Source organism: Echinops telfairi, unplaced genomic scaffold, assembly GCF_000313985.2.
Source record: "Echinops telfairi isolate 266 unplaced genomic scaffold, ASM31398v2 ScPeMD7_23;HRSCAF=83, whole genome shotgun sequence".
NCBI lineage: Eukaryota > Metazoa > Chordata > Mammalia > Afrosoricida > Tenrecidae > Echinops > Echinops telfairi.
Genome location: NW_022103920.1, coordinates 53,223,357 through 53,246,556, shown reverse-complemented (window position 1 = coordinate 53,246,556; position 23,200 = coordinate 53,223,357). Strand labels below are relative to the sequence as shown.

The 23,200-nt window shown below is 41.7% G+C and overlaps 1 protein-coding gene across 2 annotated transcripts in view; it reads left to right on the top strand.

The window, feature by feature from the left end:
* Positions 1-1,837: 1,837 nt before the first annotated feature.
* Positions 1,838-23,200, top strand: part of ELAPOR2 (endosome-lysosome associated apoptosis and autophagy regulator family member 2) — a 124,190-nt gene continuing 102,827 nt past the window's right edge. Inside the window, exons 1-2 of one of the 2 annotated variants that reach the window (XM_045288893.1) lie at positions 1,838-1,875; positions 16,384-16,504. Coding sequence is in view for 1 of the 2 variants with exons in the window: in XM_004702635.2 (XP_004702692.1) it covers positions 16,500-16,504 (5 nt within the window). In the remaining variant the exon portion in view is untranslated. Of the gene's footprint in view, positions 1,876-16,383; positions 16,505-23,200 lie in introns of those variants that run through there. The other variant, XM_004702635.2, reaches the window with a different exon arrangement.

Genomic DNA, 23,200 nt, shown 5'->3' with positions numbered 1-23,200 from the left:
CCTAGCCCCTCCCTGGTGCTTCCCTAGGTGGGGGGAACCACATGGGCCCTGAGGCAGGGCAGGGCCACGAGAGAGAGAATCAGGAAGGCCGAGGTAGTGTGGCAGAAACCAACCGCGAAGGCCGAGAAGGGTCCAGCAGCAGGTGCTTGGGAGATCCTGCCTGGCGGTGCTCTTGCTGGCGAGGTAAGGCCCCTTGAGGCCCAGTGGCAGCGTGAAAGCCAGCCACCCAGCCAGCGTGGTGGTAGCGAGAAGCAGCAGTGTCATGAACACAGCATCTAGCCTGATAACTCACCAAACAGAAACAAATAATAAATCTCACGGCCACGGAGTTTCTTCTGACGTACAGGGACTCTGGTGGCACACAGGGTTCTGCATTGGGCTACTAACTGCAAGGTCAGCAGTTGGAAATCACCAGCTGCTTCACAGGATGGAGATGAGGGGGTCTACTCCTGAAAAGACTTTCAGAAACCGTAGGCGCAGTTTTACCCTGTCCTACAGGGCGACTCTGAGATAGAGCCTGGAAGTAGTGCAGTTAAATTACTCTTTCCAGAGCAAGGCTGGGAAGAAATGGAAATGAGCTAGAGCAGTGGTTCTCAACCTTCCTAATGAGGTGACCCTTTACTACAGTTCCTCATGATATGGTGACCCCCCAACCATAAAATTATTTTCGTTGCTACTTCATAACTGTCATTTTGCTACTGTTATAAATCGGGCAAACTCTGTGAAAGGGTCATTCGATCCCCAAAGTGGTCGTGACCCACAGGTTGAGAACCACGGAGCTAGAGGGAGACAAGGAATTTATAAGTCTGAGTCCTGATGAGAAACATGACTCAAACGAAGAATTCAACTGAATACAATTAATAAATTTCACACCTTACAGAGGTGTGACCTGTTTTAGGGAACCCACCAGGAATGTGAGGGAGGCACAGGGGAAAGACAGGCTCTCCTTCACGGCCATTGAGTTGATTCTGACTTACAGTGACCCTAAAGGTCAGAGTAGGACTGCCCCGGAGAGTTTCTGAGACTGAAACACTTTATGGGAGTAGAAAGCCTCTTCTCGCTTCCTTGTAGGGGATGGTGGTTTTAAACTGTTCACCTTGAAGGTTAGCAGCCCAACAAGTAACCTCTATACCACCAGGTTTCCTCAGTGGATCATGAATCCACTGTTAATACTTCTTGGGCTGAAGAGGCACACACAGGTTTGTGCTGGACTCGCAGCAGCTGCTGGGACTGTGGAAGGGGGGCTTGCTAGCAAGCATGGTGGCCAAGGAAGGACTCGGGCACTGCCAGACCCAGGGAGCATGTTGGTGGAAGCGAAGGGAGAGAAACACCACTTTCCATTCTTCTGCTGGGGCCCTGGAGAGATAGTGGGATGCGTGGGGCTGCGATCCTCAAGGTCAGCCATTGGAATCCACGAGCCAGTCCACAGGAGGAAGACGGGCTTCTCCTCCCATAGAGTCACTCGCAGGGGGAGTGCCACCCTGAACGCCAGGCTTGCTGGGAGTTGGCATCGACTTGGTGGCACTGAGTTTGGTTTGGCTGGTCTGTTCTTCCAGTGCCTCCCGCTGGACAAACAAACCAGGATCCATAGAGCAAAAGAGCCGGAGTGAGAAGTCAGCCTCTCAGGGCCCTCTATTTGGGCAAATAAGAGGGAAGGAGATGTAGGTGCAAATAATGAATCCCCAGTACAGTATCAGTGGAGATTTTTTTTTAAATAATGGAAGAGACATTAATAATTTATATGTTGAGGGGAAGGAGGTATCGCAGAAGCAAGAGGAGCCAGTTTGAAAGAGAATGATGAGCTTCCAAGAACAAGTGGAGAGAGACTTGGAGCATGGGAGGGATGCACCGTTATCTGAAACCCTAGGGAGGGAGGTAAGCACATAAGTAAGTTTGTGTGTGCCTGCGCTCACAAAGAAGAAACAATTGAGGGAATGGGTGCCTAGAGAGCGAGAGCCAAAGGTCATTTGCTGGAAAGTGAAGGGACTGTGCTTTCTCGCATATGCCTTGGAGACATTAGCTTTCATCTTGTAATGGCCATGAGGAGACTGGGAAAGTGAGCTGCCTGGGGAAGATGTACAAAAATATTGCTGAGGGGGGTGGTGATGCAGCTGAGACAGGAAGTGTGAAAGTAGTAAAAGCAAGCCATTGAAGATGGAAGTACCCATAATGCATCTTACAAAGTGAATTGCCAACATTAACAGCTATAATATAGTGGGGACAGAACAGTGCTTGGGCTATTTTTGACTCTGGGCTGTGCCTCACACATACTGTCAGATTTAAAAACCTTGAGTCTCACATTTCTCACAATACTACATTTCCTCTCTTCTAAGGTACCTTTATTCTAAAGTGCACCAGCATTTTATTAACTGCTTTGAAGGGTAGAGGAAATCTCTCTTGTGTTCAACATATAATAATTTTTCCAGGCAATGATAGTATAAATATATCCAGTTAATGATGATTTCTTCTTCAGTACTTTGAAAAAAAATACTTTGCTAAAGACCTGGTCTGTTCCTTCACTGGAAAGAGCTAGCTGCCATCACTCCTGGTTGCCATTGAATTGCCATTCATGGCACCCCTGGGGTTGTCAAGGCTGTGCCTTTTGGAAACGGAGTGCCAGGCCTGTCTACTGCAGTACCTGTGGATGGGCTCCACCTGGCAACCTTTTGGCTAATAGTTAAGTGCTGAACTGTTTGGGCCACCCAGGGGCTTCTAGATGCATTCATCCATACATGTACTCACAAGGGTAAGTGAAGTATTGCTACTAATGTTCTGGTTCACATATGCCTGCGTTATAAACAAAACGTGTTTAAGCATGACAGTCCAATCAATGCATGGCTGCAGGCAAGTAAGTTCTTTCTGTAATATGCTTGTTTTAGTCTTGTTGGGATCCCTTCCAAAAAAGTAAAACACACACACACACAAACCATTTTAAAGCTGTGGCTAATATCAAAACTTTAAGAAAACTTTAAGTGAGCATCTTCGCAAATCATTGAACCTTTACAACCCATTTATAGAATGCTGCCCTACACAAAACAAGGTCTTAGATGGGTGAGGCGTTTTAAGGAGGGAGGGGGAATTCTCAAGGATGAACACCTTAACACTGGATAATATTGACTGGAGTGGAATGGTGATCTGAGCACCTCAACTTGTTTTTTGCCTGGGGGGCGCTATTATTTAATTGTTACTACATCAGCTAGAGATGGTAAGAACAATTCTAATCTTGATTGTTAGCCAAACTACAATCATTTAATGGTTAGGAACTATGCCTGCCTTGCCCAGTGATTAGCAAGTGGCTGAAATAGTATAAATTTGCCATCGTATTTACAGAATTAAATAAGGTTCAAGAAGCTTTAATTACAAGAGAAACTTTTTATTGTGAAAGAAAATATTTAGAATTAGAATGTTATATATGGATTTAATTTCAGTTGTATTGTAACTGATATTTGCCATTCTTGATATCTGGTGTACTTTCCCCCTCATATGAACACATTCTGTAAATAGAGACAAAGGTTTGAAAGAGAATACACTGGACTCTCCAAAGGGAGGGAATGGCATTGGAGGTCAACTTCAAGTTTGTTTTACTCCAAATAGTCTTATTAAAACAGTACCTGTACATTGTTTAAAGAGCCAAAGAAAAAGGCTTACCCCCCAAACCAGAAGTCCTTTGCCACCATCTCTTCCCTTGATTCACTTCCTCCTACTTTTTTATATCATCTGGACTTTCTACTGTGGGGAGGAGCCCTGGCGGCACAGTGGATTGGGTGTTCTGCTGTGAACCACAAGGTCAGCAGTTAGAACCTACCCCCACTCTGGGGGAGAAAGCTGAGTCTTCGCTTTTATTAACCACAAGAGGCAACTCTGCTGCCACTTTGAGTTGAGATCCACCAGATGGCAGTGGGTTTGGGTTTGTTTGTATGTTTGTTTCTGCTGTGAAATATCAGACCCCAGGACTCTTATACACCCTCCTCCATTCTCCTTTCTCTGTGCCCACTCTTGGCCACTTTACTCCACCCCACACTTTCAATATTGTCACAGTCCCAATCATCATAGATCAATTGTGACTTGGGTTTTTTTGTTTAGTTCCTTAAATAATAGTCACTAGAGAAGCACAAGATTTTTTATAGCTACATTTTCTTTAGTTGCATATCTTTTGTTTCAATTAAAAACATTTTAAGTTAAATTTAACTTGTTTTACAATTTTTTAAAGTGTGTGTATTTTTTTAACCTGTTATAATGTCCCCAGACTCTTTAACAGTTCTATAAAAACCTCTCTTAATTTCATTAACATCCAATGTAATTTTTCTGCTTCTACAGAATTATACTGCCTGCTTTTCAGGCCTGCAGCTTGGTGCCTTTCTTTAACAGCATATTATACATTTTCTCCCCTTTTCCCGATATTGGGTTTCTTATTTCCTGAATCACTTGTGTTCGCCCTTATTTTGGTGGTGAACCATCTTTAGCAGCTTCCCAAGAAAAAAGATGCACAGGAAATAACATTTTTGAGATTTCTCTAGAAATAGTTTTTATCCTCTCAGTTGTTTGAGAGGAGAATTGTAGAATCGTGTTGTCGTTGTCAAATGCTGTCAAGTTGGTGCAGACGCACAACAACCCCGTCGTGCAATACAAAGGGAAACATTGCCAGGTCTTGCGCCACCTTCACCCTCATTACTCTGCTAGAAGTCCTTCTTGCAGACACCGTGAACTTCCTCTTCATTGAGTATCTTATTTTTCACTGACCCCCCTACCAAGTCTCTCACCAGGGATCTGTCCCTTCCTGGTAACCTGTTCAAAGTATTGGAGACACAGTCTCACTATAATCACGTCTAAGGAGCATTCTGGAGAGAGGTGCCATAATTTGCTTCCATGAAGAGTGTGGTTAGGTCGGCTACGACTCACAGTCACTCAATAGACAATGGAATAAAAAATACACAATGGATGCAGTCCTGTCCAGCCCTCACAATTGTTGTTTGAGCACATTGTTGCAACCACTGTGTCAGTCCATCTCGTCAAAGGTCTTCCTTTTTTAGCTCATCCTTTACCAAACAAGAAGTTCTTTTCCAGGACTGGTCTCTCCTGACAACATGTCCAAATTAAGTGAGAGAAAACCCATCATCCTCACTTCTATGGACAGTCTGGCTGTATTTCCTCTACCCCTCCTGTAGAGCCGCTGGTGCGTTCAGACATCTGATCATTTGCTTAGCAGAGTAATTTAATTTCATAGTTATTTGGCATATAAAAATTATAATTTGGGGGCAACTTTCTTCTATTTTTTTAAGGAGAAAGTTGTTAACGCTTGCTGTCCCACCTTGAAATATTAAAAAAAAATTCATTGGGGGCTCATACAGCTCTTATCACCGTCTGTACATGCATCCATTGTGTCAAGCACATTTGTACATTTCTTGCCATCATCATTTTCAAAACATTTTCTTTCTACTTGAGCCCTTGGTATCAGCTCCTCTTTTTTTCCCCTCCTTCCCCCATTCTCTCTCCCTCTTGAACCCTTGATCATTTATAAATTATTATTTTTTTCATGTCTTACACTGACTTATGTCTCCCTTCACTCACTTTTCTGTTGTCCATCCCTCTGGGAGGGGGGTATATGTAGGTCATTGTGATCGGTTCCCCCTTTTTCCGCCCACCTTTTCCTTTCCCCTCCTCGTATCGCTACTCTCATTATTGGTCCTAAGGGGGGTTTTCTGTCCTGGATTCACTTGTATTTCCAGCTCTTATCTGTACCAGGGTACATGCTCTGGTCTAGCCGGATTTGTAAGGCAGAATTGGGGTCATGATAGTGGAGGGGAGGAAGCCTTAAAGAACTAGAGGAAAGTTGTCTGTTTCATCAGTGCCATACTGTACCCTGACTGGCTTGTCTCCTCCTTGTGACTCTTTTGTGAGGGCATGTCCAATTGTCTACAGATGAGCATTGGGTCTCTACTCCGTACTCCTCCTCATTCACATGGATATGATTCTTTGTTCTGGGTCTTTGATGCCTGATACCTGATCCCATCGACACCTCGTGATCATACAGGTTGGTGTGCTTCTTCCATGTGGGCTTTGCTGCTTCTCAGCTAGATGACTGCTTGTTTATCTTCAAGCCTTTAAGACCCCCAGATGCTATATCTTTTGATAGCTGGGCACCATCAGCTTTCTTCACCACATTTGCTTAGGCACCCACTTTTGTCTTCAGTGATCATGTAGGGAAGGTGAGCATCACAGAATGCCAAGTTATTAGAACAAAGTATTCTTGTGTTGAGGAAGTACTTGAGGAGAGGCCCAAATGTCTGTCTGCTACCTTAATACTTAACATATAAATATATGTACATAGATCTCTTGACCTATCATTATATATAAATATATTTACATATGTACATGCTTGCGTTTAGACTTCTATAAATGCCCAATTGCCCCATAGTTCTTTCCTCTATTTTCTCTTACTTTCCTCTTATCCCACTTTTATGTTTGGCCTTGATTTGGGTTTCAGTAATTCCTCTCTGTTACATTGCCCTTAATCAAGCCCTACCAGGCATCCTACGCCCTCCCTGCCATCGATTTTAGATCACTTGTTTTTCCCTTGTCCCTGGGTTTGTTGACACCCCTTTTCCTTTCCCCATCTTTCACCTCTCCCGCTTCCTCTCCTGGAACTGTCGGTCCCATTGTTTTCTCCTCTGGATTGTTTATCCCACCTATCTTATTTAGATAGACACGCAAAGACAATAATAAGCACAAGAACAAGACAGAGCAAAACCAAACAACAAAACCCCAAACGACAAAGAAAAGTCTATAAATAGTTCCAAGTCTGTTTGTTGACCATTAGGAATGCTTTCCAGTCTAGTCTGATGGGGTGCCATGCCCTGACCCTAAAGTCTATTTTTGGGTGTTCCCCAGGACTTCATTGCTTTGCTCCCCTTGCTGCTCTGTTGCATACCCTTAGCGTTCCGCCCTGGTGTGGTGAGGTCAGCTTGGGCACAATTCCTGCACGGTGCCTCCGGTGTTGTCCCTCTTAGCACTGTGGGTCAGTGATGGATGTCAAGTGTCTTGCTGGGGCCAGCCCTATGGTCCTCTCTGTGCATTGGCTGTTTTGAGCAGGAATATCATCTTTGAGACTTGGTGGGTCAGGATTTGCTCCTCTCTCCTTCCTCTTCGTTTGTCCCTGCTGTTATGTCTTTTAAAACATTTTCCCTCTGTTCTCTGTATTCTTCCTAGAAATTCTGTTAGATATTTAGATGTCCTAAATTGTTCCATTGTTTGTATTCTCTTTAGAAACCCTTGCCCTTTTCAGGTTTGCAGAGGTAGAGGTGTATTTAATTTAGCAAGTTTAAATGTAATTCCGTAAGGATGATTTCATGGGTTTAAAGCTTTGTATAAACATAAGTTCATGTCATTTCTCAATATTTTCAATAGACACCACTAATCCTTGAAGCATAGATTTTTTTTTCCTTGAAAGGAACTAAGGTGTAGAAAGTAGATCCTTCAAGGTCCTACATTTAGCAATGACAGAAGTGAGAATAGGGTCCGGGTTCCTGGGTCATTGTCTATCCTTTGACAAGCTTGGCTTGGGAGCTGCAGGGAGGAGATAGTTCTCACTTGTGCCTTCCTAAGAAAGAGCTCCTGAGTACTTTAAGTCACACTGAAATGTAAGCCCCACAAGAGCATGGGCTCTTCTGTTCACGGCTGCTATTCACTGTTTCATACTGAGTGTGCCCATGGGAGGTACTCAATGACACGTAAATTACAAAAGAATGGAGCACCCATAAGTCCTTGTACATAAAGAGGGACATTTAACCCTGTATTTTAAAATGGTACATTTCAAGATTATTTCTAAAAAGCAACACAGTGTCCCCAGATGAAGAGAGGAAGACATGGCATAAATAGATCAGATACGTTACTTGGCAGTGGGTTCCCATGGTAACTTTATATTCCTTTTATAAAAGGAAAGTCTGAATATAAATATTTCTTCACAGTGCTACTCTGCGCATGCACTTGATTATGTAGGCCAAGGGAGCTTTTATCATATATGTATGTGTATCTGCATTAAGCATTCTTAGCTTTTGACTGTCTCACATAGTAGGATGAGTATGTTCACTTATTGGATGTAGAATGGAAATATCTGTGATCTCTTGCTGTCTCAAACTGAGCGTGCCAAGTGCTTCAGTTGGCACTTAAATTACTTAAATTGGGGCCCTTTCTCCCAGTGGAATTGCAATCTTCTCAACAGCTGTGCCTAACATTTCAATTTTTTTTTTTATGGAGAAAATGTGTTACATTTGTTGGTGCTTGTCTCTCCAGACAGTGTCTCCTTGATATCCATGGTTTCTTTTCTTTGAAGCCAGTGGCCTCCTGCCTCTAATGCTTTTAATTCTTTATTAGGATTTATGGGCATCTGGTGGTGTAGTGATTATGCTAACTGCAAGGTCAGCAGTTCGAAACTACCAGCAGCTCTGCAGCAAGTGTTATACTACTGTCAAGAGTTACAGTCTCAGAAACTTGCATGGGCAGTTCTACCCTGTCCTAGAGGGTCATTACCATAGTTGTTTTTGCTAGAAAGCACTAGCAAGTACTATAATGGTCATGAGCCCCATCTATCTTCACACTATTTTCCAGCTGTTCCAAGTTACAGAGATCTTTTCTGGCTGTGAAATATTAATACCCTGGGATCACTTTATGCATGTCCCACCACACGTGCTCTACTGAATGTGGTTCCAAAGTTCAAAGATTCTTCACTCACTCACTCACTCATTCACTCTCCGCCTCACTCATTCACTCTCTCATATCAAGTAGATACCCATGCTGACTCATAGCAAGCCTGTAGGGGAGGGTAGAATGCTCCTGTGAGTTTCTGAGATGATCGCTCTGAATGGCAGTAGAAAGCCCTGTCTTTCAAATTACTGACCTTGTGGCTCACAGCCTAAGATAAACCCACTGTACCACTGGGGCTGCTTAAAGATCTTTAGTTTTCTTAAAAAAAAAAAAAAAGCCTTAAAATGCAAGCTGTCTGATGTAAGATGTAGGTATCTGACAGTGAACTAAAGGAAAAAATGGTTGCAATAAGTTTCTTGAGAAATATACTTTATACATTGTATTTTAGGGAACTTTAAAAAAAATCATTTTATTAGGGGCTCATACAACTCATCACAATCCATACATACATCAGTTGTGTGAAGCACATTTGTACGTTTATTGCCCTCATCATTCCCAACTCTTATAACAATCCATACATCAATTGTATCAAGCATATTTCTACATATGTTGCCATTATTCTTTTCTAGACATTTACTTTCTTTTTTTATTATTTTATTGGGGGCTTGCACAATTCTCATTACAATCCATCCATCCATCCATTGTGTCAAGCACATATGTACATTCGCTGCCCTCATCATTCTCAAAACATTTGCCCTCCACCTCAGCCCTTAATATCAGTTGCTCATTTTCCCCCTTCCTCCCCCCCTCCCCCCCTCCCTCACAAACCCTCCATAATTCACAACTTATTATAGTTTTGTCATAAGTTACAAGGAACTTTTAATGATAATTTTTAGCAGGGTAGAATTTCTACTTGAGCACTGACTTATGCTGCCACTTTAGTGCTCTTAATGTTGAGGATTTCTTATTAAATTATACAGTTTGTGTGTACCTGTGTGTATATGCACGAGTCCTGTCTACATCAATAAAATCATGCTTCTTGGGTGTGCTAAGTTTGTTTTGCCAACCTGGCCAATGAACATGTGGGATTAATTGAAGGGCAGAGAGATAAATGGCTCGGCAAGCCTCGCCTTTGTCTCTCTCTCGCTCTTTGATCATTGGACCAGTATGCAGTTGCCTTGCTTGGTCTCTGCTTCCATTTGCAAGCTACACTACCTGTGGGACACCTAACCCGTGGACTGTGTCACTGTAACTTGAGGTTCCTTCAAGACTTGCTTTGCCACGCTACTGGAATGTACATCTCTTGAGTTGGGGACTATCAGACCCTGTCATCTGGTTGACTGTTGGTGACCTGCCTTGCTGTTTGCCGCCTACCTAGGCCTACAGAGGCCTACCCTGCAGCCCTCAGGACTTGAAGGACTGCCAGTGTATTAGCTTTCTCACAGAAGTGAGTTGCTCTGAGCCATTTGTAATGCTTTATAGATTAATTAACTTTACTTCTTATGTTATCTATCTATCTGTATAAATATATATAAAATTATTAGTGTCCTGGTTTTGTTTCTCTAGAGAACCCTGTCTAACACATTGGGTACAGAGACAATGCTTTATGTCTACTTTAACTCTCCCCATAGCACTTACCTATAGTACTTATTTAATAAGAAAGTACTTATTTTATAAGTAGTAATTTATCATATATATTAATATGTAAAATTATATGTAATTTTAAATCAGAATTCAGGAAAGCCTGAGACAAACCAGCTGGCAGTAAGTGGGACATGTTGTACATCCTTGGGACATGTTGTCGGGAGAGAGCAGTCCCAGAGAAGAGCATCGTGCCTGGTGAAGTGGAGGAGGAGTGCAGAAGAGGAAGGCCCTCAAAGAGATGGTTACATGACCGACTCAAGCATGGGAACAGGTGTGAGGATGGCTCAGGACAGGGCAGCATTTCATTTTGCTGTGCAGAAGGTCGCAACCGACTCCATGGCACCTAGCCACCAGTGCCACACCCCCTGTGGCTTCCAAGCCACAACAATGGGCTCAAACACAATGGTTGGCAGGATGACACAGGATCTGATAGTGTTTTGTTTGATTGTACATAAGGTTACTATGAGTCGGAACTGACTTGATAGCATCAAACAACAACAAATATATAACTCTGAAAACCCAAGTTCTGTAATTATCTTTCTTTAGCACCTCCCATGCCATTTGAAATATTTGGAGATATATATTGTATCTTTTGTGAGTTTACTACTTTACATTATTTCTTAGATCTTTGGTGGTTGCCTTCAGAAACAATCTTTATCTTCTTTGTTATCAGCTCATATGAAATAGACTATTCAATAATTCAGAGACAATATCTACAATTTAAGTCTCTGACCGCAAGTGCTACCCTCTATGTGGTAGTTACGTAATCTATCAACTTGCAAAGGGGTGGAGTCTAGCCTGTCAATCAGGCCACAGCTTGATGACCTCCTTTGGAGGTGGGAAGGAGATAAATAGCTCACTGGAGGAAAACACGCCCTCTGCTTCGACTTCCTCCAATTCATCTTCCTGCTGACAAGTCAGATATGCTATCCTGATGGAGCCAGAGCCGTGGGGCTGGAGGAGCCACGTGGAGACCCACGCTAGCACTGAGATGTTTCCACTGCCACTGGATCTACAAGACTTCACACCACTGACCTGTGACCTTTCTTCCTGCATTCAGCATCATTGCATGGCTGTGTGAGTCTAAAGAGGAATTTATGGACTAGTATTGACAAAAGGGGTAATATCGGACTTACTGACATGATCTGGACTGGCTGGGGTGTTTTCTTATTATATAATTGCTCTTTTATAGAAAGCTCTTTCTTATATACATATGAGTGCCTGTGAAGTTGTTTTTCTAGTCCACCTGGACTAACACACTCTAGATGAAATAGGATTATATTGCAGAATTGTTAAATTATATCTAAGCATAATAGAGCTTCTTGCTGGACTCTTAAGAACATGGTCACTTGGTGCTGAGAGTAGCAATACTGGGAGGGTCGAGGGAGGTGGGGTGGAAGGGGGGAACCAGTTACAAGGATCTACATATAATCTCTTCCCTGGGGGATGGACAACAGAAAAGTAAGTGAAGGGAGATGTTGGGCAGTGTAAGATATGACAAAATAATAATAATTTGTAAATTATCAAGGGTCATGAGGGAGGGGGGAGAGGGGAAGGAGGGGCAAAATGAGCTGATACCAAGGACTCAAGTAGAAAGCAAATGTTTTGAGAAGGATGATGACAACATATGTACAAATGTGTTTGACACAATGGATGTATGTAATGATTGCGATGAGAGTTGTAAGAGCCCCCAATAAAATGATTTAAAAAAAAAAAAAAAAGAACATGGTCACTAAATAGTACCTGTGACCTTGGAGAGTCCAGGCATCTTAACACAAATAACTAGGTACAAGAGATTTAAGAAAGCTTTTAGTCAAATGCATGGCCAATCATGACCTTTTGTGTAGTAAGTGGGTATGGTAAGCTAAACAACAACAGATTGCAAACTGAGCGCTGTTCATCTGGTGATAGTAACTCTACAGGACAGAGTAGAACTGCCCTTTAGGTTTCTGAGACTGCAATCTTTATGGAGGCAGACTACCACATCCTTCTCCCTTGGGGTCTTGGTGGGTTTAAACCTCTGACCTTTTAGTTTAGCAACCGACTGCTTAACCAGTGAGTGATGAGCACTCTAGGCTAAATAAAAGCTTCCCAGAGATGCCCACATCTGAATCCCGGGAGCCCGCAAATAATGCGTGGTGGTGGAAATCATATGAAATTGTTACTTATTAGTAAGTAAGCCCGAGTTCGTCTGTGCTTACCTTGCTTCTTAGATAATCCACCCCTGATTACATCAGTCTGGGCAACTGAAAAAGAGAAAGAAGGGTTTTCAACTGTTTTTTGCTCATGTGAGCATTCTCATAGTCTGTCTGAGTGGTAGACTTCTTTTTGATAGCTCTTGGATCTCTGAAAACATCAGGGTTTTAAGTTGAAAGTTTTCCACACCAGCTCCTGAATAGTAGTCTTTTGTTTTAAATGTATACATGGAAAGCACTGAAAAGTAAATGGAAGGCTTGATTTCTCTTCTTAGCTATGCTACTTATTAGTTGGGTATTTCTGGCTAAGTCTCTTAATAGATCTGAGTTTCCAATGATCAATGGGTGTAATATTAACTGACCTACTTAATTCACCTAATTATAGTGAGGCTATTTGATAGTATAAAAGCATGTGAAGCAAATAGATACAGTAAATGTTAGGTGATGATAATGATTCTTGTAATACAGTGCTCACCTATTGTAGTCAATGCTATAATATAAAATTTATATTTAACATTCTTGCACATAAATCATTTGTTCCATAAAATAGCCCCACCTTAAATTAGATCCTAGATGTGAGTTTTTTGTGGTGAAAAGTTTGAAAACATTAAAGTTCTTGATGCCTATTGTTCTTCTGAAAATATTTACTGTCTGTTTTCTCTGGAGTTAGGAATGTTCATTTTACCACACTGTTATTTTAGAGAGTTTGAAAAATAAAAAAGCTGAAATGTTTTCTCAACTTGATGAAAGAATACTATCTGTGCTTCTTCGATTGATACACTTTAACTTTATTTTCATGTGTTTCTTGGCCATTTGTTTTGTGGTGTGCTCTGTGACTATTTTTTCAAAAGAAGATTTGTCCTTTTTCTTATTGATTTTTAGAAACCTCAGTACTTAAGTTACTTATCCTTTATTGTCATGTTTTTCTTCACCAGTTTATTATTCTGTTGTTCACCTTTTGCTTTTAAAAAGAATCTTGATATATAAATTTGAATATAATAAAATCTAGCGAATCTAAAAAATATCATCCTGCCTTCCTTCCTCCCTCAGAAGCAAGTTTTCTTGCTTGGCTGTTTTATCAATTTTCTTTTCTTTGTTTCTTCCTTTCAATAATGCTCATTTACTAAGGCAGGACTATGCCTGCTGGAGTAAGACATATCATGATAAAGTAAAAGGAATATGAAAATAGTAAATTTGTGGTAGTCTTAAGTTGCCAATTATTATTTTTTGCTTTCAAGTCAATTCCGAGTTATAGCAACCCCATCGGACTGGCTGGAACAGGCCCTACTCCGTTTCCTAGGTCAGCCAACCTACCCTTTTTGACAGCAAAGCATCTCAAATTGTCCATTGCCCAACTTTTGTCAAAAATATGCGTGGAAAAAATAATATTGAAAAAAAAAGAAAAAAGAATATTCAGCGATGATCATCTGAGGAGCTACTACTATATGCTATTTCTGGGGAACGAAGAGGTTTGTGGTATAAAAACCTTGATGATTCTATCTTCTTTAATCCATATTCCAGTCTCATTTTATCTGATGTACAGAAATTGAAGCAGGAAAAACAGTCCATAAATATGTGCCTTTTCTTTCTTTAAAAAAAATCATTTTATTGTGCGCTTGTACAACTCTTATCACAATCCATAGATACATCCACTGTGTCAAGCGCATTTGTACATATGTTGCCATCATTTTCAAAGCATTATCTTTCTACTTGAGCCCTTGGCATCAGCTTCTCATTTTTCCCCTCCCTTCCTCATGAACCCTTGATAATTTATAAATCATTATTATTTTTTTCATGTCTGATGTCTCTGTCTAGCCCCTCGTCTGTTGTCTATCCCCCTGGGAGGGGGGGGTGATAGGTAGGTCATTGTGATTGGTTTACCCTTTCTCACCCCACCTTCCCCTTACCCGTGCCTAGTGTTATCACTAGCGTTTCCCTTCTTATCATCTCCATGCTCATTGTCTTTAATAAGGATAATAATTCATCAAGTGCTAACTTGGCATAGCACAATATCTAATATTTTAAATGCATCTTCTCAATCTCCACAACAACCACACAAATAGAAAACATTATTCTAATTTACCAATTAAAAGAATGGATTCTTTGAAAGAGAAAGCGGTTTATCCAATATCATATAACTTTTTTTTCATCACATAACTCTTATGTGGATGAGATGAGAATTTAAACCAAGAACAGATTCCTGAACCCTTTTCTTTACTAATATTCTCTCTATCTACAGCCTCCCCAGTTCACAAATACCCTGTGAAGGGGCAATGAAGTATTTAATGTGGTTTTTCCAGGCAAAGTCTCTAACTCCCACAAAATGACCTTTTCCTACATGGGTCTGCTAAGAAGGTGGGGAAGGTACTGATAGTAGTCACCTGAGAGTAATTGTGATAAAGATTCCCTGGAATGCCATCCTGCTGCGTATAAAGTGAGCCCTCTGAGAAGTGGAGAAATCGACTTAGACCAGCAAGACCTAGGAAAAGAGTGAGCCCTGGCTCTGGACCCAGATCCCTGAGAAGTGAACCTCCTGGATCCAGAAACTATAACAGCCGAGAAACAGCAGCAGAATCGAACCAGACCATGGAACAGAGTGGTGGAATTCCCAACCCACAGAGCAAGTAAAGCTGAATGCTTTTGTGCACGAGGCTACCTTGTGGAGTGGTGTGCTTCTGGACACTTAATTGGGGAAGCTGGGTGAGCTGACGCAGAGAAGTGGAGCTGAGTGCCTTTGGGCTGAGGTTTACCGGCGTGGCTTGCCTCTTCTAGGCACTTATTTCAGGGAGCTGGTTTGCTGGCCCACAGAACTTGAGCTGAATGCCTTTGGGGTTTAGGTTTCCCGCAGAGAGCCATGCCCCTTTGGGCATTTACTAGCAGATTTGAGCACTTCTCAGGGGATTGCAACTCTTTACCATCCTTAATAAAAATCATAAATTTTGTCGATGAGTTGGGTGTAAACATTGCAATGCATATTATGTCCTAGGGAAGTGAAATAGAGAACATGAATTAAGACAACACATCTACACACCCCAACACACACCTAACTCACTCTTGATTTCCCCTTGGTGAATTGACTTGGCATTGATAAGGTAAAGGAAACAAAAGAAACATGGATAAAGCAAAATAACAACATAACAGATTATTTAACTAAGTAAGTAGGTTAATAAACAGAAAATATATTGGGGAAATTTAGAACGTTCATTTCTTAAAATGCTCCATAGTATGTATGATACATGCATTATGTGGTCTGATCAAGAGAGGTCATTATGAGCATTTCAAAGTAACCAAGGGCTAGAGACAAGTGGGCTAGTCTTAAATTGGCAATTGTAATAAATGGTTTATTCTAACAGTCTATGATTAATGGCAGCGCACTGAGTGGGTGTGTATTGAGCCTGAGAGAGTTGCATTAGCAACTCACAGAGCCTTTCTACTAGTGTTTGGATGATTAATAATGCCACCTTCTGCTAAATTTTAAACAGAGAATTCTATCGGTATGATTCTCTTCTTTCTCAAAAAACACAGGGTAGCAACAGCAGGTAATCTGTTAGCATTATTTTGTGCTTTCTTATACCCATATCTACAAATTACATAGATGCTAAATAGCATGTTAAGAAACTAGGAAAGTGTGTTGTAGCCTTTATGAGTAGAAGGCACTTGAGGCTTGATGGTGCAGCTTGAAAGCAATGACTCCTCTCCTCCATCACATCCTTGGTGCATACTTAGTAGGCGCTGTAGTACTGATTTGATCAGTGAACTGCCTGGTGTGGGTGGAGGCAAACCTAGTATCAAGTGAAGAGTACAGCTTGGAAATATGCTGCAGATAGGTTTGGGAGAGATTGAAAATGCACCCTTCCCCATTAGAATTGGCTCTAACAAAGACTTGTTTTGTGATTGTTTGCAGAGAGATTACCACTTTGAATATACGGAATGTGATAGCAGTGGCTCCAGGTGGAGAGTTGCCATTCCGAATTCTGCAGTGGACTGCTCTGGCCTGCCTGACCCTGTGAGGGGCAAAGAATGCAGTATGTTTTGACGTTTTTCACCATTCCTTTTCCATGATTTACCATTCATTTTTCATGATTAAGCCATTACCCCTTCATTGTAGCCCTAGATATTAAAATTATATTGGCTAAAATATAATTAACAGATCTTTGCCAAAATAACCATGTAGCTTTGATTTAGCAGGATAAATGCTTGATGCCAACACTTGGTGCCCTTTTGTCTGACGTTTGTCATGAGGAAAGGGCAATATTAAAGGATACTATTGTCCTTTTTAAAAACCTAGTTTACTCTTTTACTTGAAATCCTGGAGGGCAGACTAGCAAAATTGGTTTTTAATGAATTTCTGTTTGTTTTTTTCTTTAGCCATGGAAATAACAATATAATTTGCTTTCTTAGGGCAACTTACAGAGATTTTGTGGAATTCTTCACTACCATTTTAAATAGTTTGTTTTTGTCAATAAAACAAGTTCAAAGTGCATCCTTATGAATTAGGAGAGAATTAAATAGAATGGAAGCAAATTGCTTTTTCCGTCCTTTAATACAGATGTGCTTTGAGAATATAAATGTATTATGCATAGTGCAAGAGACATGACTGGAAGTTTTTGTCTGCTCATTTGACTCCTAGAATCTCAGGAAGTTTTAAGTCCAAGTGCTTGCTGGAAATCAGTTGTAGGAGTGGCCTGAAGTTCAAAGCTAGGAATAAGACAAAGAGTTTCTTTTCATTTCTCTGTAATTTTCCAAATGGTATTTCTTGACGTTTAGTGTCCCTTAATTAAGATACAGGTAAGCAAATTATTGAACAGATATTTTCCTCCTGATCATAGTGAGAACTTGTTGGTCTCACTGGCTGGAGTAATTTTCAGTACATGTGGTGGATTTACTAATAAAACTGAGGCAAGTCTTACAAGGAAAGTTGGGAAGAAAATTCTTATTTCTTTGTGTTCATCTGGGTTAATGAAAAAATTCATAGATACTCATGTGTATAAGAAAGAACTTTCTATCAAAGAGCAATTGTATATTAAGAAAACATCCCAGCTTTCCAGTCCAGATCAAGTCCATAAGTCTGATATTAGCCCCTATGTCTGATACCAGTCTATAAATTCCTCTTCAGACTCATGCAACGCATGCAATGACACTGAATGCAGTAATATCACAGGCCAGTGGGTGGAAAGTCTTGTGGATCCAGTGGGAGGTGGAAGCACTCAGTGCTGGCAGGGGCCTCCACGTGTCTCCTCCAGCTCCAGCACTCTGGTTCCATCAGTGTAGATCCATGTGTCTTGTCAGCAGGAAGACCAAGCAGAGAAAATAGTTGGCCTCCAGTGAGCTATATATTTCCTTAGAGCCTCCAAATGAGGTCTTCAAGCAGCGACCTGATTGACAGGGTAGACCCCACCCCTTCACAAGTTGACAGGACATTCCATAATTGCCGCATTCTTGGTGACTGATATTAAATGAACACAGAGAGGACTGCAGACTCCCTGCAGCCAAGTAAAGAATTCATTCTAGCAAGAAGAGCCCAAGAGGAGAAGGGAGTCCATTTAGAAGTAGATCCTGCCAGGCCGGGAGGCATGCAGCCACCTGTGCAGAGGAAGTGTCTGTTCTTGGTTTTAAGGGAAATGGAACCCATATAATACCTATGCATGTAGCCATGGTAAATGTACTACAGACACCTTCTTAGAAAATCTGCATAATTTACCTGCATGTTTTACTTGCATGGGCGAGTACCTTCCCTTCCTTTCAAGGTTCTCATAAACAGCCGTATACAGGTGCATTACATAAGCATCACGGATAACATCTCATTATATGCATGTCAAAGAGCCTAGGTGGCACCAGGGCTAGGCCCTCAGCTCGGCCTTCCAGCAGCACCCCAGGAGGAAAGGCCTTGTGATCTGCTCTCGTAACGCTGACACCCTAGAAGGCTGTGGGAAAGCTCTCCTCCACAATCTAGATGCTTGTAAGGTGCAGTAGTGGAATGGAAATCGGCAAACCCTCAAGCCCTTTATCTCCCTTCACCTCCTGGGAGCCAATTATTACACATTTGCCGGCACACCTGATTCAATATATTGGCCAGGGGTTCAAAATATGATATAAAATTGATGCCTGGATCAGAATGATTTCTATTTGTATGTTGCGAGATAAATCATTTTTGCTCATTATTTGACATAATCTTCCACAGATAATATTTTAAGCTGATGAAATCTGAAAATCCTGACTAGTAATCAGGTCATTCTTACTAATTACTTACTTTAAACATGATACTACTTATATCCGTAATTGAGGGATGGGAGAATAGTGGTTACTAAACAGAGGGCATTAGAGAGATGCCTATAGAGCAGTGGTTCTCAACCTTCCCAATGCTGCGACCCTTAAATACAGTTCCTCATGTTGTGGTGACCCCCAACCATAAAATTATTTTCATTGCTACTTCATCACTGTAATTTTGCTACTGTTATGAATTGGGTGACCCCTGTAAAAGAGTCATTCGACCCTCAAAGGGGTAATGACCCACAGGTTGAGAACCACTGGTATAGAAGACCAAAGGCATAAATCTGACTTGAACTGTGACAACTTTGTCAGTTGATACCCCCACTAATGCATACTGCCCCTGATCTAGTTTTCAACATTTTCTCTATTTTTGTTTTTGTTTGTTTATATAAGGGTATATCTCAGAGGTGTTACGTCATTTGGGGTCACCCTCATGAGGTTGTGTTATAAGTTTTTCTGTGTTTCTGTATCTGAAACCCAGGACTGATGAACCTGTAGGGACAGTAAGTGGAATAAGGATTTCAGGGGGTGGTAGGGAGAGTGCAGTGGTGGATAAAAGGGAGACGATGTCAAGGAGTTCAGGAAGATAAAGAATGCTTGGAAACTGATTGTGGTAGCAATTGTACAATTCTGCTTGACGTGATTGAACTATAGAATGATATGATATATGCATTAACTCTCAATAACAAATTTTAAAATATGGTACTACTTACTGGTAGTCTGGTTTTATGTGATGGCTAAGGCTTTTTTTAGGGAGGGTTTACTTTGGCCTTTCGTCTGAGATATGAATTTTCCAGTTTCCACACGCAACATACTCATGTCTGCTTTGGAAGCTCTTAGCTTGGGTTATGTTAGTGGCTTTTTCTTTGGATGGTGAAATGCAAGTTATTTAAAGAATCGCCATTAAGTTAGTAGATATAAGTAACTTAGAAGTATGTTTAATTCACAAGATAAGCATGGTCCTTAATGCAGTAGTTGTTATTAGATTTTGACTATAAGCAGTGGTGGTAATAATGGAATTTTACTTCGGTGGCTTAGATTTTCTACTGGCAGAGCCATCCCTTTGAGGACTAAGGTGCATCAGATCAAAGCTGTGATATTTTCAATTGCTTCATATGTGTATGACAGTGGTTCTCAACCTTCCTCATGCGCAACCCCTGTGAAAGGGTCATTTGACCCCAAAGGGGTCGTGACCCACAGGTTGAGAACCGCTGCCTTATGGTAAAATAGCGAGGCAGCAAAAGAGAGAAAGGCCCCCAATAAAATGGATGGACACAGTGGCTGCAACAGTGGCTCAAGCATAGGAACAGTTGTGAGGCTGGCAGGGGACTGGGTGAGGCTGCATTCTATTGTACATAAGGTGGCTGAGCCAGAGCTGACTAGCTGATACCAACAGCAACAATAACCCTTCCCTGTGCTTTGATTGACATCCTATCAAAGGGCAGTTTGGGCATCCTCAAGGGACTGAAATCCTGTTCCTTTCCAATGTTCTTTGAGTTTTAGGAACAAAAAGAAGTTGGAAGGGGTTTTATAGTAGGTGGGGTAAGGTTTCCCAACATTTTCGTAGGGCAGCCCTGCCCTGCTACCCTCAGCGAATGAGTAGTGAGAGGCAGAACGGAGGCGCAGACCAGAGATAGAATTTAGCCAGGAACGTGAAGTTGAGAAAGATTTTATTGAGGCAGGGAAAGAATCCCAGGAGGGAAGGGAGAGCAGAGGAAGGGATAGGAGCATCTTGAGCCCTTAGGCAGGTTCCACGACTGAGCCAATTAGGTCAGGGAAGTAGCGCCTGGTGATAGGGTGGCAGGATATGTATATATATGATATGGGCTTAAAGGCATATGGGCTGGTAAGGGGAAGGGGGAGGTTCTTTGTGCTGCGGTTGCAAGTTTGGGGTCAGGAGATGACCTGTCAGTAAATCATCTTGTTCTCAGCAAACTTGCTTCCTGGAATGCTAGGGAGAGGGGGCTGTATTCTGCCTGGGAAGCTTTGTGAAGTGCTGGAGGCAGGTGCTTTGAAATTCAGCAGGTCATTTGTATTACAGGCTGGTGCAAGGGGCGCCTGGTCTGGACCCAGCCCAAACAAATAGGTGTAGTATTATGATGGAAAAAAAAGTTCTTTTCTTAAACCAGGGTGCAACTTCTTTGGCATTTTTCTCACTAAAGGCAATTTTCCATTCCCTTCAAACTCAGTAATAAGCTCCCATGGTCACCTGTGTCCTTTGAGAAACTATACTAAGACTATCCCTTTGGAGTCCCCCAAACAGTTGCCATTACCTTTTGAACTGACCCCTCTTCATTGAATTAATCCAGAAGATCCCCTTAGAAATTATTCTTTCACTCAAACCCTTTTTTGAAGGTACTCTATGGAGACCAAGATAACATGTTTTATTGAAAGAACTTGTTTGTAGCCACCCACCCACTGGTTGCAATATGTTGTTTAACTTCCCCTCATAAACCAAAGTCCAAACTCATTGCCATCCAGTCCATGCTGACTCATAGCTAATGACCCCCACCCTCTGCCCCGCCCCTTGTGGGTTTCTAAGTAGAAAGCCCAGTCTTTCTTCCAGGAGTTGCTGGTGGTTTTGAACTGCTGACCATGCAGATCAGAGCCCAACGCGTAGCCACTACACCACCTGGGCTCCAGAAATTTCCAAATATATAATATTCTCCTTCTTTATCATAAGATACAGTCAATGAAAATTTTAAAGGAAAGGGGATATGTATGTTCACAATTATAAACAGATTAAATAAAATTGATGGGCAATAGAGATCTTTATTTACTCTTAAAAAAAAGCCCATATAAATCTGACTCAAGGCTTCTTTGAGTAAAACTTAGGAAAAATCTGGTACCTATTTTTGCTGCATTTCAACCCTGGAGGATATATGTGAGATTGAAGCTTACCCTGTTCAGAAGATGAAGAATACTCTGGTTGTCAGTGAACAGTGTTCTGGTTCCCTCTGGGGAGAGTGCATCAATCTCCCGAGCCACACTGCTTGAGGCAGGTCACTGATGTGAATCTCACATCTCTCCTCCCCTCCATTAGCTCCAGGCTGAGCCCCAGGGCAATTTACTTCCCCTGCCAACCCCCTGGTGCTGAGATCTGCAGGCATCCCTCCATCATCAAGATCTTGGCAGCACTTGCACCTAGTTTCCAAGTGGCATGCCATTCCTAGAACCAGGAAACCCATTAGCTTCTCTTGAACCAAGGAGAAATGCACCTGTTCCATTGTCATTCCTTATCACAGCCCTCTGTTATCCTTGGAGCACCCAAATCCAAACACTTACCTTCTTTGTTGTTGTTAGGCGCCATTAGTCAGCTCTGTCCCTTAACGATCCCATGCACAGCAGAAAGAAACAGTGCCTGTTCTGAGCCAGGCTCACAATCGCTCCTATTCCTGAGCTCACAGGTGCCGTCACCCTGTCAGTCCATCTTGCCAAAGGCCTTCCTCTTTTTCGCTGCTCACCCATCTTACAAACCATGATGTCCTTCTCCAGGGACTGGTTTCTCCTGACGATATGTCCGAAGTATGTCAGAGGAAGGCTTGCCATCTTTGCCTCTGAGGAACACTCTGGCCGGACTTCATCCAATAAGATCTGAGTGTCTTTTAACAGTCCACGGCACTTTCAGTATTCTTCAGTACCACCATTCAAAAATAATCAGCCACTTGATGTCTTTACCACTTGTCTCCATAATTCACCACTCGTCTGTCGGTTTGTCCTACTGTGGTGGCTTGCTGTGATGCTGGAAGCAGTGTCACTTGTATTTCAAATGCCAGCAGTCACCCAAAGGGAACAGGCTTCCGTGGAGCTTCCCGACGGAGAACAGGCATGAAGAAGGACTCGGCCCCACTTTGGATGGTTTTGCAGCATTGCTTTCTAGTCAACCCTAAGTCATAGGACCTGACCGGCCAGGCCAGAGTTTCCCCTTAAGGTTTCCAAGGCTGTAAATCTTTTTTTTTGGTTTATCATGTAATATTTTTTATTTGTCTTATCAGGTAATATTTTTTATTTGTCTTATCCCTCATAGTCTATAACAGGATCCTTGACCATAAGGATTTTCTGATTCGTCACTGTTATTTTCTTTGGTACCAGGCATGAGTTTACAAATAGTACATCTTAGTAAATGGTTTCTTGGGATCATATATTCTGTACAATGTCACACTCAATTTGCATCTTGAAAGTAATACTACAATAAAAATAAAAGCCCTAACTGAATTTTATTTTTTTTAATTTTTATTTTTTAGTTCTTTTTTTTTCCTGATCATTTTATTAGGAGCTCATACAACTCTTATCACAATCCCTACATACACCAATTGTGTAAAGCACATTTGTACATTCATTGTCCTCGTCAATCTCAAAACATTTCCTCTCCACTTAAGCCCCCAGCATTAGGCCCTCATTTTTCCCCTCCCTCCCCGCTGCCCCCTCCCTCATGAACCCTTGATAATTTA